This window comes from Stegodyphus dumicola, chromosome 2 (genome assembly GCF_044657685.1).
Source record: "Stegodyphus dumicola isolate Sdum_Otavi_A_Nest chromosome 2, ASM4465768v1".
Lineage (NCBI taxonomy): Eukaryota > Metazoa > Arthropoda > Arachnida > Araneae > Eresidae > Stegodyphus > Stegodyphus dumicola.
The window spans coordinates 17,108,961-17,127,604 of record NC_140769.1 but is presented as its reverse complement, the minus strand read 5'-3'; the positions used below and the strand labels follow the sequence as shown (position 1 = coordinate 17,127,604).

The 18,644-nt window shown below is 34.2% G+C and overlaps 1 protein-coding gene across 1 annotated transcript; it reads left to right on the top strand.

Annotated features, from left to right (window-relative positions):
- The first annotated feature begins 6,432 nt into the window (after positions 1-6,432).
- LOC118203204 (uncharacterized) lies at positions 6,433-11,810 on the top strand. Its single transcript, XM_085810470.1, has 2 exons — positions 6,433-6,978; positions 10,473-11,810. Exons 1-2 carry the CDS (start codon positions 6,620-6,622, stop codon positions 10,474-10,476), a joined length of 363 nt encoding a protein of 120 aa, XP_085666596.1. The 5' UTR covers positions 6,433-6,619; the 3' UTR covers positions 10,477-11,810.
- The last annotated feature ends 6,834 nt before the right edge of the window (positions 11,811-18,644 follow it).

Below are 18,644 nucleotides of genomic sequence, written 5' to 3'. Positions count from 1 at the left end.
ATGTCTAAGACATAAAAAAAATTAACAAAAAGTTTTTTTTTTTTTTTTTTTTGAGTTGTAGAATTTTTCTCAGCTCTGAAAATTTTTTTCCAGCCGACTCGAGACTTTCCCATTTATATTTACGAATAGTCTTTGGATTATTTATTTACTTTCTTTTAAAAAGAAAAATTCTGAGCTAGACCTATCTATTGGCTTAACATTCTGGTCATAGAAACAGTCTAGAATCTCATTTTTTTTCGAGGCTAATGCACGGGTTCTCCAATCAAAAGGGTTACTATAAAGGGATTGGTTTGAATGCATTTATCTGCAAATGTTGTAGGATTCTGTTGTTGAGAAGGGGGTATATTATTATTATTATTATTATGATGATGATGATGATGATGATTGTGGCAGATTCGTTTTCTACATGGAAGTCTAATCTCCTCCGAAGACCTTTTCTGGGGATCGTCGATAGATGGTTTTTCAATAGGAATCGTTTCCCTCGGATCCTCAAGAGATAGAGGGGGGTCCTGTCTTGAGACATGGAGCGGTCTCTCCTCCTCCTCCTCCTCGAGAAGTCTTGAGAAAGGGAGAGGATTTTCGGTTCCCTTATTCTCGAGGGGTCTTGACAAATTGAGAGGTCCCTCCTCTTCGAAAGAGAGAGAAGTTTTGGTTCCCTTATCCTCGAGGGGTTTTGACAAATCGAGAGGTCCCTCATTTTCGAGGGGTCTTGATAAATGGAGAGGTTTTTCATCTTCGAGGAAGTTTGACAATGGGAGAGATCTCTCCTTCTCGAGGGGTCTCTCTTCCTCAAGGGGTCTTGAGAAAGGGAGAGGTTTTTCATCCTCGACGGGTTTTGACAAACTGAGAGGAATCTGAACAGGCTTCTCCTCATCCCCATCATTATCGAGGAGGATGAGGATAGGCTTTTGGAAAGGTTTTTTCTTTTTCTTCTGAACAGGCTCCTCTTGATGCTCGGGGAGAGGGATGGGGTAGTTGTTCCACCATTCTATTTTTTCTTGCTCGAGGATTTTTTCAAAAGTCGTGGCCTCTCTAAGATGAGACGAAGGAGTAGAGTCCTCGAGAAGAATATAATAGGTATTCTTCCCAGTCTTCTCGATCGAGAGAGGTTCGTGCAGAAATTTGTGCAACAATGCACTAAAATGAACGAGAATCCCTTTTGTCTTCTCAAGACGATCCATAATCCTATTCATTTGCGAGACGGTTAGAAAGTGGGACGTGTAAAAATATTTGGCTCGTTTCATTAACAAAATTTGTGCATCCAAAGGTGGAATGTCACGAGCCATCAACACGTTTTCGTCGGACAAAAATTCGTCCCGCATCTTTTGATAACTCCCCACGGTATGATAACCCGCACATTTTGAAAAATCGGAGGCTTTCAGGTAAACGACTCCTTGGATGATATAAAAGGAAAGATCAACATATTTATATTTGAAAGGAATACACGTAGTGAGCTGGGGATGCCTCCTCATGATCCACTTGGACAAAAATACGACTTTTGGGCTCTCCCCTTTTATTTATAGAGAGAAAGAGAGTGTGACTTTCCCTTCCCTCCTCCTCCTCTCCCCCTGCTTCCTCTATCTCTGGACGTCCTTGGATTGGAAAGGGTGACTTTGAAAAAAAAAAGAAGGTCATGGTTGGATAATTTTTTGTTTATTAAATTATTACTTTCACTTCCTCATTCCCACACACATTCATCTTTTAAGAAAAGAAAAAGAGGTCATGGAGATAAGATTTCTTGGAAAGAAGAGAGAGAGAAACAAAAAAAAACAAATAAAACGGACGTCAAAGAGCCTCTATGCGTGTCTGTGTGTGTCTATATATAAAAAAGCGAGAGTACTGGGCGAGATCATTTCTTTTCCATTGGGAGCCATGTCGCTATTAGACGTTTTTCCAACTCAACGGATTTCGAACGGGGAGGATTTGAAGACGCTAAAGCAAGTCTCCAACATGAAAAATTTTTTGGCGTGTCATTGTGCGACATTTATTCCGCATTTACCACCTCATCAAGCGATCGTTTCTTTCAACCAAGATGTCGAATCCTCCAACCTGCTCGTTCAGAATATATACAGAAATTTATTCGAATCACAACAAACGAAAGAGGAATCTCCCTTCTCTTGGAATCGGATGGATCGAGCTTTGAGACGGCCCATTCAAACAGACCGGCGATATACGGATCCGCGCACGAGTTTTCGGTGGAAGAATATTTTTCTCACGAAACGATATTTTACGTTTGGAGTGAGAACGACGGCTGAGGACGAAGTTCATATTGTTCAAACCACAGCCGCTCCTCTCGCCTATTACGAATCATCGTCCCCCAATCTGAAGGAAAGAAGTTTTAAAGTCAGCGACAGGATGAAATATAAGAAATATATTCTAAGACCTTTTCAAAACTATGTCGTTCCCCCGAAAACGCAATATCTCATCGTCACAACCCAGAAGAGTCTCTTTCTCGTCGACCGGTGCTCGTACTCTCTTTGGAAACAATTGAAAGAGGAGATTTCTTTCCAATCGCCGATGATGTTTCAAGAAAAAGAAGAGGAGAACCCTCCGCCACCTTTACCCATCCCTTCCTTAGATGATAAGAGGAGCTGGACCAAACCGTCGTCATGGCCTGAAACAAAATCGACCCGGCAACGGAATGAAATTGAAGTCATCACGATTGAAGATGAGGAGGAAGAAAAAAAATTACCTCTTAAAAAACGGTCGACTTACCGGAACCTACCTGGCGTGCAAGATCCGCTTCAGAATCCAGAAGCTTCTTCTTCTTCTTCTTCTACTTCTTCCCCGACTTGTTCAAACAGGCAACCTCTTTTGGACTCCTCACAGACAGAACCTCTTCCAGTATCCTCTTCTTCTTCTTCTTCTCCTCCTCCAACCTGTAACGACATCGTAGAGGTAGAATGTCAGACGGGTCCACAAGCTTCAAAAAGTCCCGACATCGTAGAGGTAGAATGTCAGCCGGGTAAACAAGTTCCAACGGGTCCAGAAATCATGGAGGCAGAATCACAGCCGGGTTCACAAGTTCCAACGGGTCCAGAAATCATGGAGGTAGAATTTCAGCCGGGTAAACAAGTTCCAACGGGTCCAGAAATCATGGAGGTAGAATCGCAGCCGGGTCCAGACATCCTAGATCCCTCCACTCATCCCAAAGAGACTCCAAGTGTTTCAAGACAGCCTTGTGAGGATCCAGCCCTTCCCGTATGGAATGATTATATGGACTTACAAAATTTGGTGCAACAGGAAGGAGAAGAAAATAATCATACGGATGGGTGGGGCAAAGACTGTTTAGATCATTTAACCTCGAATGAAATTGAACTGTTATGGAATTGCATTTCTGAAATCACATCGGAAATGGGATAAAAACCAAAACAAAAAAAATTTTTAATAACAAATTGGAGGAGGGTCATGATGTCAATTAAAAAAAAATATTATATAGAGTCCAATCTTGGTGGCTCACTTCAGTTTTCCAGCATGAGGTGATCCACGTTTCCCGAAATATGGATCCCATTCCAAGAGAGATTGTGTAGAGCCTTCACTTCAGTTCTTTTTTTTCCTACCAAGAGGAGAGGGTCCCCAAAGGGCTACCCATGTCCAAAGAGAGAAAGTGTAGAGCGTTCATTTCAGTTTTTTTTTCCAAGTTTAGGGGAGGGAGGTCTCAAAATGACACCCCCCCGCCATTTTCAAAGAGAGATGGTGTAGAGCGTTCATTTCTGTTTTTTTCCAAAGTTAGGGAGTTTTCAAATGGCTACCCATTTCAGAGAAAGAGAGAGAGAGGTGTAGAGCGTTCATTTCAGTTTTCCAACATTAGAAGGTTCCAAAATACCTTCTGAATTCAAAGAGAGATCGTGTAGAGCGTTCATTTCCAGTTCTCCAAGATCAGAAGAAGAGGGTCCGCTTGTCCCAAGAGGGCTTTCCGTATTCAGACAGCGAAATGCAGTCTTCAGTTTTCTCCCTCCCCAAGAATAGAGGGTCCCAAAATGGCTTCCCATTTCAAAGAGAGAGGGAGAGGCGTTCATTTCCATTCTCCAAGATAGGGTCGTCTGCATTTTCCCAAAATGGCTTCCCAATTCAAAGAGAGAGAGAGAGAGAGGGTGTGTAGAGCGGTCATGTTCATTCTCCAAGATAGGGTCGTCAGCTTTTTCTCAAAATGGCATCTCCCCATTCAAAAAGAGATCGTGACCAATTTTTTCCTGTTTTTTCCAAGATGGGGGGGAAGAAAACCTAGGATGGAATAACACGACACACAGAGAGAAAGAGAAAAAAACGCCATCTTGTCATTTTCTGATAGGGTACCGGTGTTCGAATACTTTTGTGACCGACTGTACATCATCACCCGAAGGCGAAGGTGGTGCGCCAGCCCATTACGATCTGGTGATCCGGTATGACTTTAATGCGAATTTTGTGTGATGATGGATTGGGCGTGGCGGACAAGTCCAATGGCCAGATTTAACGAGTGTAGATTTCTTTTCGTGGGAGCATCTGAACAGTATATATATATATATATTGTCAATTCTGTGACTTTGAGGGTTAAATTATAGAACGACTGCAACTGACACCGACTCTATAGTAGAGTGTAAAAGTAAATAATGCTTTTGAATAAATGCAGGAAAGTTTCATTTTCTTTCCATGCCTTTTCAAAAAATCGTAAATTGGTTTGAAACTAAAGGGAAGAATGTTTGTTTTTCATATTAGCTACCATAAAAGACTAGCGACAATAATATATGTGGTTTTATTTTAAAATGTAGTGAAAGTTATTAAATGCTTGTTAGAACTGTAAATGAAATGATAAACGTTTCACTTGGATCAAGGCCCACTTATAGAGTTGGCCTTGCTTGGAGTATGAATTGGCCTTGCTTGGATTCGCCCAATGAATACTCAGGTACTGTCAGTTCATTGGACGATATAGTGGTGATCACGTACGATGGAGGCAGGATCTTAGAAGAGCTCCTAAATTTTCAAAGAGTTTTTTCAAATAATGCTCATCTACTTAAGAAAAATTTTCGCGAATATCCTTTACATTGTCTCGTTCTCAAAACCGAAAGATTTCCTGAATCTATAGGTCTTATCTTCCTTATAATCTTTAACAACACCAAGACGGAACATTCAGATAAGTAGAACTTCTTTTCTCTAAGCTAAATCAAATATCTGTCACTAAAGTACCTTTAAATTCACTTATTTATTATGATCATAATTATTATGCTCATTTTAATATGTTCTGGCATTAAATACTTAGCAATTGCTTTAAATCATGTGGTTCTTTTTTTTTTTTTTTTTTTTTTTTTTTTTGTTACATCTTGTAGGGACGCTATCCTTATCAGTAGTGTAGTCTGTTAGAGTACCAATTGGGGCCCCTTTGAAGAATTTCTTGAGAGGCAAAAAACACGATCTTGGCCTCAATGAATGTATAAATTTGTAGTTTTTGCTCCTTCTTAAATCTATATTTCCTATGTAATTAAATTAAAAGCATTTATTAATACAGTGTGCCTCAAATTGATAAAATAGTACACATATAATAAATTATGACCATTAACTTAATAAATAAATAAAATGCTTATTTAAAAAAATTAATTAATATTAAAATAAAAAAACACTGTATTTTATTTACTTATTTATTTTTGCTCATGTGTTCTCGCCTTGTTTTAGATTTATGATTTTATCTGATGTTTTCCGAGTATATGAATATGTTGGATACCGCAATAGATGATGTTACTTAAGTTAATGTATAATTTGCATGATATTATATGTAGTTTGATCTTATGTGTCTTCTGTTTTACTGTGTCTCAAGGTAGAGGCAAACATATTGTTTCCCATGTTAAAAAATAAAAGTTTAATTTAAAAATTTTTAAATTTTTGTTTCCCTGTTATAGCATAAGTTAGCTTAGCTTCTAAACTAGACTTATAGTGTTATGTGACTGGACCCCCAATATTTATATTTTATTATTAATTTTCCCCCATCTTCACATCTATTCAGCTTTGCAAAACACACTCATTACACACACCTGGAAGACTCTATTTAATGTAAATGATAAAAACTTCCTTTGACTACACTCATGGACACAATCGTGGGTCTTTTTTTTTTTTTTTTAACAAAATTTTCTTACTTCCTTTCCTTTTCTTTCTATAGGCCCTTTCTTTTTTTTTTTTTTTTTTTTTTTTTTTTTTTTTTTTTTTTCCTAATTATAAATAACATTTTTTTCCTTTCCATTACTTTTGGGCCATTTATTTTTTACTTTTTTTTTTGTCCCATCTTTTCTTCCTGGCCTTTCGAACTCGTATAAAATATACGAAGTTCCTTTTTACTCTCCTCTGAAATACAAAATTGCCCCCCTTTCTATATACCTTTCCTTCGCACCTATGCTTGATTTTTCGCCCATCGGGGCAGAAAGACTTAACGGGTGCAACAAAAGACATCTGTCTACTTTGTCTGTCTGTCTGTCAGTTCATTGGAAGGCGCCACTGTTAGCAAACAAAGTTACATGATTATAGGTTATCATTACCAAGGCCAACTTAAGTATAAGTCATTGTCATAACTAATACTTTCTTTACGCATGATATCCAATAGGGACTGTTTCTTCAAAGACTGTTTATTGCTTGCAGATTTTATTAGGAATTCGATATGAATGAAGTGGAAAAAGTGATGGCAAAGAAAATGTTGAAGCGTCTGAAGAAGAATTGGCATGAAATACGGTACGATGAAATTCGTAATAAGCCGTATTTGATTGGTAAGCGTACCGAATCATCCAAAACACAAGCAGTATCTGTTCTTAACAGTGTAAGAACTTTGACTATTCAGGATCTTAAAAATCGGATTGAGGACAGTGGCATTTCATCTACGGTATTAGCTGTACGTAGCTCTGATTCTTCAACTGTTTTTTATAGTGCTCAGTTGGGTCTGAATTCGCCGCTGGCACAAGAGTCATCCGAAAATGCTTCTAGTGAGGAAAGTTCTGAAAATGAAGTGCTTGATATTGGACAGTAAATATTTTTTTTATGTTTTACAACTTTTTGCAATTAATTTATAATACACTTGACAAAAATGTATAACTTAAACTGCCAGTCTTTGTACAGAAATAATACTTTTTTTTAACATTATAACATAATGAAAAGATTTTCATCATAATGCATTTCAGTTATTAATGAAATCAATTGTAAAAGCCAAAATTTTGTTAAAAATATTATTAATAAAAAGTGCATATTCTTAAAATTTATTGTCACAATCATAAATACTTTTCCTAAGAGTAATGTATTGGCTAATCGTTGGAATATGGTAACAGGTAGTTTGGTGACATTTTGGTAAGGCGATAAAGGTTACTAGGTAGGACTTTAGCAATAATATGAGAAGTACACAGTTCAAATGACAGATTATTTTGTCTTTGAGAAATGAGAGATCTTGAGACAGGTCATGTGACATTTTCCTGAAAATTCCAATCGTGTTTTCAGCTAATAAGCACTTAGAAACACTTTGGATTATGGTAACTTGGTGATTTTTTGGCGAAAAGTTAGCGACCTGCTAGTTTTTGTTTGGACGCCATTTTGTTTTCACAAAGTAAAGGCATGTTTCTTTTTTTTTTTTACTCAAAATTTCCAACAATCTGCTAGCCGATTTATGCTTATGCTAGAACTTTTATGGAACAGAAGTGCTTAATCAGGACGAAGGGCAGTTTTCAGATAACCGGCCCTTGGCGATTTGTTGACATCTCGGAAGAGTGTGTGTGCGCCAGATGATGGTAACCCTGACAAGCGTTACAAACCTGCAACCCACTCAGGGAATTTCCCTGAAGGACGAAAAGGGATTTTTTCTGTTTACATAAATTTACGAAACGTTACGGCAAGACAAAATAGAAGTTGGAAAATCGCAAATCATGATTAGTTCATATTTTCGCAAATCGTTATTGGGTGTTAATCATAATTAGTTCATATTTTTGCAAATCGTTATTAACACCCGATAATGCTAAAAATAAAGCTCTATTCTGTTTACGGAACGTTAACGGTAAGACAAAATGAAAGTTGGAAAATCGCAAATCCTAATTAGTTCATGTTTTCGCAAATCGTTATCGGGAGTTCATTTCAATTGAAAAAAATAAAGCTCTATTCTATTTATTCTACGTTTCCTAGTCAATTTATTTCTACCTTTTGTAAAATAAGGTAGTTGCATGACCCCCCCCCCCCGAAAAAAAAATCGCAAAACATAATTAGTTCATATTTTCGTAAATCGTTATCGGGAGTTAATTGCAATGGAAAAAATAAAGCTCTATCATATTTATTTCTACCTTTTGTAAAATAAAATAGTTACCTCAGATGCTAAATTTATGTAGGGAAGAAGGACCAGAATGGTAAAATACAACTTTTTATTCAAGCTCAGTGCTCCTAAAATATATTTGAATATATACAGGTGACACTTGTATATTAAAGTTGCCACCATAACAAAATAAGCTGATTGAATTGCCAATTTTGTAACGTGTAACTTTTAAATATTGCAAGGCTCTGTCTGCTTTAATAAGGCTGCTTATTTTATTTCGCACGTTTATACCTGTAGTTAATTTGTATTTGAAATTGTGAATAATTCATAAAATGCTGGTGAACAAAACCTGTGTCTATACATAAGAATTAGTTTTAATAAAATAAGTAGCATCAAAGTCTAATAATTTATGCTAATTGCTCTAAAAACCCCATACTTTTCTTCAAAACAGCACTTGAGTTATTGTGTTAACAATGCAGTTGTTCTATATTTTTGATGCACAGTGCTGTTACTTTCATTCTTTGGTTCAAAAAAGTGAATGGAATTATACATTCTGAAAATTAGTTCACAGCAATAATTAATCTTTTACTCATATACAATTCAATTTTCATAATTTAAATTTAAATTAGCTTTATGCGAATGAGAAAATTTGATAAATTCTTATGAAATGTATAACATTTTTAAACAAGTGCATTTTTAGCCACTGGTTCTTTTTAACTTAAATTTATATGCATTGTTTTGTATGCAAGATAAATAGGTATTCTTCTGTTATCAGGACAAGATTCAGAATTATGTATATATGCATGTATGGATGAATGGTTGGATGTATGTGTGTGTAAGTGCATACATGCATATATATATATACATATACACATGCATACATATGTACATTTCTGAAACTGATCCCAATAACAAAACAGTAATAATTAAATAACATCCTGACTGCTCAGAGTTGTAGCTAGGGTTTTCAGCGCCCAGGGACAACTGAAGATTTTGCACCCCCTACTGCTTGCCAAGGATGGAAAAGATTTAATTCTAAAATGTCGTAACATCAGTTGGGCGCCCCTTGGATTCTGCACCCGGGAACAGATGCCCCCCTTACCCCCCCTCTAGCTACGCCTCTGTGACTACTGGGAATCTGAGGTCAGAACTTTCATTAGTTGCACCTATCACATAACTTCAGAGATATAACTGTATTATATTTTAGTACTTGAATATTAGCTTGTTAAAGTTAAAAAAGTAGCAAAGCTGAAGAATGCAAATGTGATATATTTCTTAACAATCATGTACAGTAATCGCTCTTTAATAATGGTTTTGATTATCTGCAGAATGAAGAAAACTAAAAAAGGTTATGAAAATTAGTTTGTTGAATTGAGACTGGCCAAATGATAAAGATTTATTTGCTTATAAATTATTTCTACATATAACTGAAATTTTATGATATGTGCTTGCTGGCTTCAGTTGTAAATAGTACTGTTATTATGACAGTTAAACTCTGGATATTTTCACCATGTTACCTCAAATTGGAACTATAGGATAAAGCATAGTAAAAAAAAAAAAAAAAAAATGTTGGGAGGTCATAAATAAAATAAATGCAGAAATTTACTCAAGCCATTATTATTGTGAATGAATAGAACAGCAGCTAACAAATTTATTATAATTCACAATTAATGTTCAAATTGTCATTATTGAGAATAATGTTCATTTTTGTCAAAGAGAAAGTGGACAGTGTTAAGCCAGACAGTTTTTACGTTAGAAATATTAACTGAAATGCAAAAGAACAACAAAATTATAAATTTAACCTCATTAATATTTTTATTCATTTCAGTTTTATCATTAAACATGTTTATTGCTTCTGTATCATGCCAAATAGACTGGCTACATGGACGTTTTCATAATTTTCTCTATGTATGATATGAATTTATGCTTTCAAAAAGCTAACCTAGTATTATCAGTAACTTCCTAATTAAAATGCATTCAAAAAGCTAACCTAGCATTATAAGTCACTTTAAAGTCGCAGTACTCGGTTAATTTAGCATTTGTAGCATCAGTGTGTTTATACTATACTACAAGTGTTATTAATATTTTAATTTAGTGCTGCATTTTAATAACTTTAACATTTATTTTGTTCAATAAATAAATGAACTAAAAATATAAATTAATTTATTACAATTCTATTTTGTAATTATTATGCAAATTGTTTCATGTTTATAATTTTTAATGCTTCCAGCTGATTTAGTGAGCAGAAACAGCAGACTAGTATATATGGAGGAGCTGTCAGCTAAATTATGCAACAAAATTATTCATCCTGCTGTCAGCATCATTCTAGTAGTGTCGTTAAGCTGTAATCACCCAAGGTCAACAACCCCAGGGCAAATGGCTGAACCAAGCAAACCAAATAACATTCTAAAAAGAAACATTAAACAAAATAAAAACTTAATACCTAAATCTTGATAAATCAGACAATTAAGCCATAAAACCTGCATACCAATTTTTCAGTTGCTAGATGGCAATACACTGACTTATAGTGTCCTTCAATGAAATCATTTTAAAGCAAGCTTATCAGATGATAAACAAAAGTATTGCATCATTGGATGTAACAGTATGGTAATGATTGCATTGCTGAATAGTTCCTACAGTAAGCCAACTGTAATGTCTCACAGTCCTGTTACTATTAAAATTCTAGATTATGGGTTATTACTTCATTTTCGATGGAAAGCCTTCATACGAAATTGATAGCATATAGTTCAATTTATATATGCTCTGTGAAAGTAATTGCCATTGAATCTATAATTAATGCATCATGATTCATGATGAAATGTGATTTGAGACAAAGTTTCTTAAATTAGAAAATACCAAAACAGATAAATAGGAAATGAAAGATGAAATTTATGTATTTTATACTGAAATTAAGATCTCAGTAAAGTGGCTGTATGAAAAAGTTTAATGATAGATTTTTTTTTGTGCTAAAATGATGTGCTGTGAAAATTTTATTTTTATTAATATTTATAATTTTTTCCCAAGGTGTCTATGTTTAAGCTATTTTAGATTTTTTTCTCTTTTTATTATTAAAAAATGTCTTCTTTGTCATCATTACATTCAAATCCATCTCATAACCATTTTAAAATGAAGGAAATTTCTTTCTTTTTAATAGTTTAAGAATATTTTCACAAAATATAATTATAGAAGAAGTGAACTGATACATTTATAATTATATGCTTATATATAAAATAGAATTTTTGAGAAAGATCCTTTATTTCATAGTAGAGACATTTAATATGAGCTATGTAATATTAGTTGAACTATTTGTGAAAGGAATATTTAATCAGACTATATTTATTATGTTTTAATAAAAATCGCTGTAATTTTAAAAGTTGTTGAATTTAAAAGGAAGAGGGTGGAACTGCTGTTATTTCAAAACTCTAATAAAATAATTCTTTATTCCTGTCTGTGAGTGTATGAGAAAGAAATAATCATCTGTTTATTTTTTGTAATAGTAGGAAAATTATCTGTGTATTTAATATAAAATTGTATGCATGTAAATAAATTTTTTAATTTATTATTTTAATTGTGTTAGCTTCAATTTTTATTCATTAAATTATATATATATATATTTAAAATTCAGCTAAATATTATTAACAAGGACTTTAATTGTTGATAAGTATTTTATATTTCATCCTGTCAAAAAATTTAATTTCCCTTTTGTGGTAGTTTTTCATACAGCTCTCATTTCCTGTTCAATAGTAAATATTGCATACTTATAATTTTATAAAAGATGCTTCCCTGCCCTGGAAAAAAAAAAGGGGGGGTACACAGATACACTCTTAATTTAAAATTCATATATAAGAACAACATGAAAATTAAGATTAGTCAATGGAACGAAATAACACATATGTCTTCATTAGAGGGCAACATATGTATAATTCTGTTAGCTTCATTTATCCCATTAGCTTCTTTACCCGATAATAAAATTCTAATTTTTTTTTAATGAGTGAAAAGTCATAAGTAAAGCTAATGGTGCCTTTTAATGTAGTATAAGTAATCTTACTCTTCAGAGATAATATATTTTTTTTAACTCTATCATTCAATTTTAAAATAAGCATAAATTTGAGTTTACTGTTGTTTTGTCTATCGATATTTATTTCAACATTCACATATCTGCAATTTCCTTCTCAATTTTTTAGAATATATTATGCATTTTTCTTTATGTACATTATTTATAACACTCCTATTGTCTTTTGAGGATTCTAAACTGACTGTGAATGAGGGAAATTTCCATTATTAAATATTTCCTATTAGCTTACATAATATATAAAAATACACATGCACAGAATGTTTGAGATAGGTTTTTATGCTTAGTAAATTGACCGTTCTAAGGATGGAAGAGCTGTACAAACATAAAATGTAATTTTGTAAAATCATTAGGTTTGTCAAAGCAAGAAATATGCCAAACATGCAAAATCCTATCTGCAGTAGCAGACTTAGTTATTGAGGCTCAGGATGGAAATCTCACTAGCCCCTGCACCCCTTATTATAATAATCACCATATAAAATGTCAACACAAATATATAAATAAAATTAAATATTTGAATTGATTTGGAAAACAAGTCTTAAGATTAAGGAAAAAATAATTTACATTAAGCAGATAAATTTATATTAAAAAAAGTCTTATTAATCAGCCATTTTTATGATTTAAAAAATGTTGAATTTTCTGTGAATAAAAAAAAAAAAAAAGCTATAACTGTTTTTAGTGAGTTTTGACTTCTGAAAATTTGTTTATAGCTTCGTCAAAAATTCATTAATGTTTTTTAGCTACTGTATTTATTTTCAATGCAAAGGACTGCCAAACCATTAAATCTTAGCACATAGTTGATGGAAGATAGCTTTTAATCAACTTCAACTTCGTTAAACTTCTCTAGCAAGGAGCAACTGAAACATACACTGTAAAAAAGTCTTAAGCGGCAAATGTAAGTTAGGAACTGATTCTAGCAATACAGACAACTTTTTAGCTTCATCCTTTTTAACATATACTTAAAAAATCAAGGTTCTTGGGAGGCAACCCCTTAATCAGTGGCCTGTATGTTCTGACCCTCCTCTACCCCTTTGCCTAGGCAGGATATGAAAAAGATGCAACACACCAGCCTAATATCCAATTGCTAGCAGGATTTATTTCCAATTACACCACGAAGGTGCTCGGCAATAAAGGAAAAAATTCCTTACATTCTCTCCCACTTCAAGGGCGACTAGGAAGGTGGAGACACATTTGCTAAATCCTGATATTGACAAATTACACTCTACCACATTTTAGTTCGGGAGCCAACAGGCAGGAAAAATATGTGTTGTCCTTGCCGAGTTTCGGACTCCGGCCCTGTGATTGCTAGTGGGGTGTGCTTCCGATTATACCACTAAGGAACGCCTTAAAGAGAAAGAAATACCTTACACATCTTCCTATTAATAATGATTAATTTTTTCTAGACTTGTTTTTCAGTAAATTAAATTAATATGGAGTCATGTTCCATAGCAATATGATACAGTCAAAAGCCTTTAATCCGGACGTCAAAGCTACAAACTTTCGGCGCATGCGTAAACGCAATTGCGCAAAGGTATTATGCGCATATACGTTTACGCATGCGCGTTTAATGTATAACGGACGGTATAAGCTAAGCTAAAATTATCTATTTCAGTTCATGTTGCAGATTGCATTGTTCCTTAATCTTCTAATTGGATCCGGCTTATTATTTTTTGCAGACTGTTAAAGCAATTTTATAAAACTAAGCTTGAACTTTCGATTATGTCAAAAAGAATTTCCGATTCTGGAGCTGCCAAAGGATCTACAAAGCGAAAGCATGTTTTGATGTCCATGAAACAAAAAGTGGAATTGCTGCAAAAAATGGATAAAGGCATATTCTTTGTTTCTCTAACCATTCCGAATCTGTTTATCAATTTCATGCTGCTCTCGGGGGGGGGGGCGTCGCAATGAACTGGAAGTTGATCTGTCAGCACTATCCTTATCTTCAAGGTTATAATTCCTTACTAAATGTAGTATTTCATCTCGATGTACTCAGTCTTTGATATGATTTAAATCAAATTACTCGTCATTATAAATATCACGAATACACATCAAATAGTTTTCTGGTTGCAATTTTCTAATTTCGACTATGCGTAATGTATGCTTTAGGCATGTGCACGTTGAAACAAAGTAAACAAGTAAAAATTAAACTTTTTTTTGTAAATTTTGATACCCTTTAGATCATAATTGCTGTTTATTTCATAAATTACGGTTTCATATTTTTAATTTTATAATTTCTGCATGCCATCTTACCAGATTTAAACTGATGATCTATAATCCAGAAAAACCGATAATCTGGAATCACCGAAGTCCCGACGAGTCTCGATTAAAGACTTTTGACTGTATAATATTTTTTTTTTTTTAATTTCCATTACGACATATGAATAACTTTGCTAAGCTTCCCATCTTAAGGGGATCATCTGTCACATGCATCGACAAAGTAAAATTCATCTTTCTGTTATATATACAGGCTAACTCAAAAATCTATGATTAAGCTTTAAGAAACGTCAAGAAATAAATCTTATTTATATAGGGCAACAAAGCCAAAAATGCAAAACAGATAAATCTGCATTTTGTGTCGGCGCTCCTGGTAGGCACCTGGAGAGCTTTCTCATTAAAACTGCAAAATATGTAGCGCTTTACGAACTCTTAAAGAATCTCTAAGGATTAAATATTCTTTGTCAAGAGCTCTTTAGTTGCCAGAAATTGACTTCATGTTATGAATAGTTGACGGTAACGAACGAGCCACCGTAAGAATATACGGGGAAAGGTAAAAAACGAGCCACCGTAAGAATTATGTACCATTAATATTATGATACACATATATACAATCATATGTGTATCATAATATTAATGTTTTTGCATTTACAAAAGAACCTGTGTGAATGAACATGAACCTTTCAGGTTAAGAGTGTAGAATGGCAAATGGTGAAGATCAACCCTAACACTTGGCATGTAGGAGGATGGGCCGCATGTTATGGAAGCTGTATATAGCTAATGTCAAGATTAAAATGTAGTTGTGGGTGTAAAAGGAGTATCTAGAATCAGTGTATATTATGCAGCTCACTTTTTCTTAATTTCATCTGCAATGTGTCCACTTATTGCAGTGTATGGTATTTTTTGCAGTGCCTCTTTATGAGCACCTTCATAATGGTACCCACATTATAAAGATCGATCGATGTTCGAAAAAATAAAATACTTCAAAAGGGTGCCTTGGCAAAAGACGTGAGTTCCTTACAAAAATCAGTCTCTAATTTTAAAAAAATCCAACCTCCAAAAGGATATGAACACTTACGGCAGGGGTATTTATGCAAATGAAAAACACATTTGCAAATGTCGTTTTCATTTGCATTATAGATTGACGACGCAGGGGATGAAATTAATTTTCGACACCTTTATGAAAAATAAGATATTTCTACAAAAGCGCCCGTCACACATTTCTGCAAAGGGTATATTTATACAAATCCAGTGGAGTGAATTTGTATAACGGTGTCGGAAATTTATTTCATTCCCTGCTTTAATTAATTAAGGAAAACAAAAGTTGAACTTACATAAAGATGCACTCGAGAATTAAATATGATCTGTGTTTATGAAGGACGCTTTTCTGAAGTTAGAAAATGATACTCATCAGGGACGTATATCTTCAGGCAGAGGCGTTCCTAACAAGGCCTTTTCAAGCAGCTGCCTATCTGCACATGGGGTGCAAGTACCTTTATTATGGACTAGTTATCAAACAGTCTTGATTCTTTTTCCAGAACACTTGTGATCTAAAATTCTGAAGATGTATTTATGGAGTCCTTTTCTTGTAAAGAGGTCTTCGCGATCCCAGCGCAAACTATGGGTCCAGAAGAACGCACTGCTACTCAGTCGCATACTACTTAACACTGCTTCACCATTTTTAATATGTAAGTTGGTGACTGTCTAATGAGTCTATACCTACTACTACCCAAACTAGGTACTTGGAAGAAACTGCTTAATGAGTCAATTCCTACTACTATGCAAATTAGGTACTCTGAAGAATAAGATTTTTGCAGGCGAGATTTTGCATGACTTTTAAACGATGATCTCATGACTCCACTGTTTGCGATTCCACCCCCAAGGGACTCCAGCCCATTTCATCACACAGGCGAGTATTTAGTGAAACTTTTGTGAAGTGTTGGATTGGGGCATGGTGAACCGGTGTCGAAGTTCTCATAGACACTTGAGACCAATGTGTATTAAATGCCTGTTGTTTCTAATGTAGGGCTTGCTGTAAGAACCTTAAAAGTTGCTACTACTGATTTACGAAATTGAAGGTGCCTTAAAATATTTGGCAATCCATGTGAAGTTGAGGACGGGGATGCATTACTGAAAATTGGCTGAAATTTTAAACATCACTTTTAAAACCTTGTAGGGATTTATATTTATTTTAACTAATAATTTAAAGTTTTATTTAAAAATTTCCTATAAGCCTTCATTCCCCTAATTGTCAGTGCCAGAATAGTTAAATGTTGTAAATGCGCGCGTGAACGCATGCAAATTTTCTATGTTGAAGGAAGTAGTTAAAAGTCGAGTTCTGGTAGGATAAAGAGAGAGAGTTGGGCTTTAGCTGCCGTCTCTGCCGTACTGGTGGTTCAAGTGGATTAATTGCATTGCTTTGCTGCCGCTAGCTTGGAAGGGGTTGGAGTTCGGGACCTCGCTGAGCCCTGTAGGCTAGTTTATCACTTGTTAAACATTTCAAATTTTTATTTCAGTTACCACCCAAATAGAGGCGAAGTTTGTTAGAGTCGAGTTGACGCTCACGCATTGTAAATTTTAAAGAGTTAATAAAGAACCCTTATCAGGAAACTACACTTTCCTGATACTCCAATATACAGATAGAAATTAACCCACCTGGACACTACAACCTTACTATTATATATGTCTATAAGGTTTCTTAATTGATCATCTTAGATTTATTTAATTGGGCCAAGACACCATTTATACTGTGATAAATAGGAGACAGATATAATATTGATAAGTAAACCGGAGCTAGAATGGTTAAAAAAGGTTATTAGCTAAAATGGCACTTAAAAAATATTACATTTTCCTTAAAAAAGATTTTAAAGTTTCAAAATTAAAATTTTTTATTCCAAAATTGTAATTTGGAATTGCAAATAGTTGATTAATTACTGATCGGCGCTAAATTCTCAACTGCGAAAGGTATCTGCTTAAAGTATCGTCGCGATTACTGCGCATTACACGAAGTACCCTGCTTTATAATATAATGTTATTGGGGCACTTCACATAAGTAGAACCGCAAATACGTTCTCGATGGCAAAGGGTTAATTAGTATAACTGTTTGGAGTGAAATAACCTGTATCATTCTGTTTGAAATACTTTTATTTATTTTATTTTAATCAAATTAAACAGCAGTATTATTAATTATGAACTGTACAGATAAGACCTTAAATATTTGTTTCTAGAATGAGTACAAAGGTAGATTGTGAATAAACAAAAGCGTCTGAATATCAGAAAAATTATGCAAACTAAAAAATAAATGTTGACTAAAATTATTAACTTAACGATCTGAATTCATAGTTCACTGCAACCGTAACTAGTCGTTACCCGCCTTTTGGCGCTAAAACTATGCCTCGTGGTGGAAAAAAATTGCTGCGAGCCTGTGAGCGAATGTAAGTCTTAATTTTAATACATTTTATTTTTATGTATTTAAATTATATTCTAATATAAATTAACTTTAATTCCGTATATTGTTGGAGGATGATACCAGAATAAAGTAAATACTTAACATCCTTACTTAAATCTTTTATTAACGATACTAAAAGAATTTTTGGTACTTTTCCGTTTTGCCGGCGCAAGCGATAAAGTCGCCAATAATGGTACAACCGATGTCAAACGGAATATTCTCCCTGGTAACCTTTTATGCCTCATTTTCAAAACAAGTCGCAGCTTTTTCTTATCAGATTGATTGTTTCTTTCAATACTGGCATACAATTACATATAATTTTTATCAGATAGTTCAGTTTTATGTCTAAGGCCATTTTCGGTATTTAAGTCAAATAGGATGCAATCACAGCGCTTACCGGAAGCCGAAAATATAGAAAAGGCAAAGTCAAGGGTTAAATTCATCAATTCTAATGAGAATGCATTAGCGAAGTAAAGCACTGCAGTTTTACATAATTTCTGAGTAAGCTATTCGTACGCATTGAAATATTTCATGCATTTAAACTTGTGTTTCAAATTAAGATTTAATTTGAAATTAATGTAGATAATTACTGAGAGCATTAGATTTTTGTAGAGTAGTTTACGTGAGATGAGATCGCTTGGGGTCACGTGATATGAACCGGCGAATTA

Coding starts and splice junctions, on each gene's coding strand:
- LOC118203204 (XM_085810470.1), top strand. CDS start 6,620: ATGAATGAAGTGGAAAAAGTGATGGCAAAGAAAATGTTGAAGCGTCTG.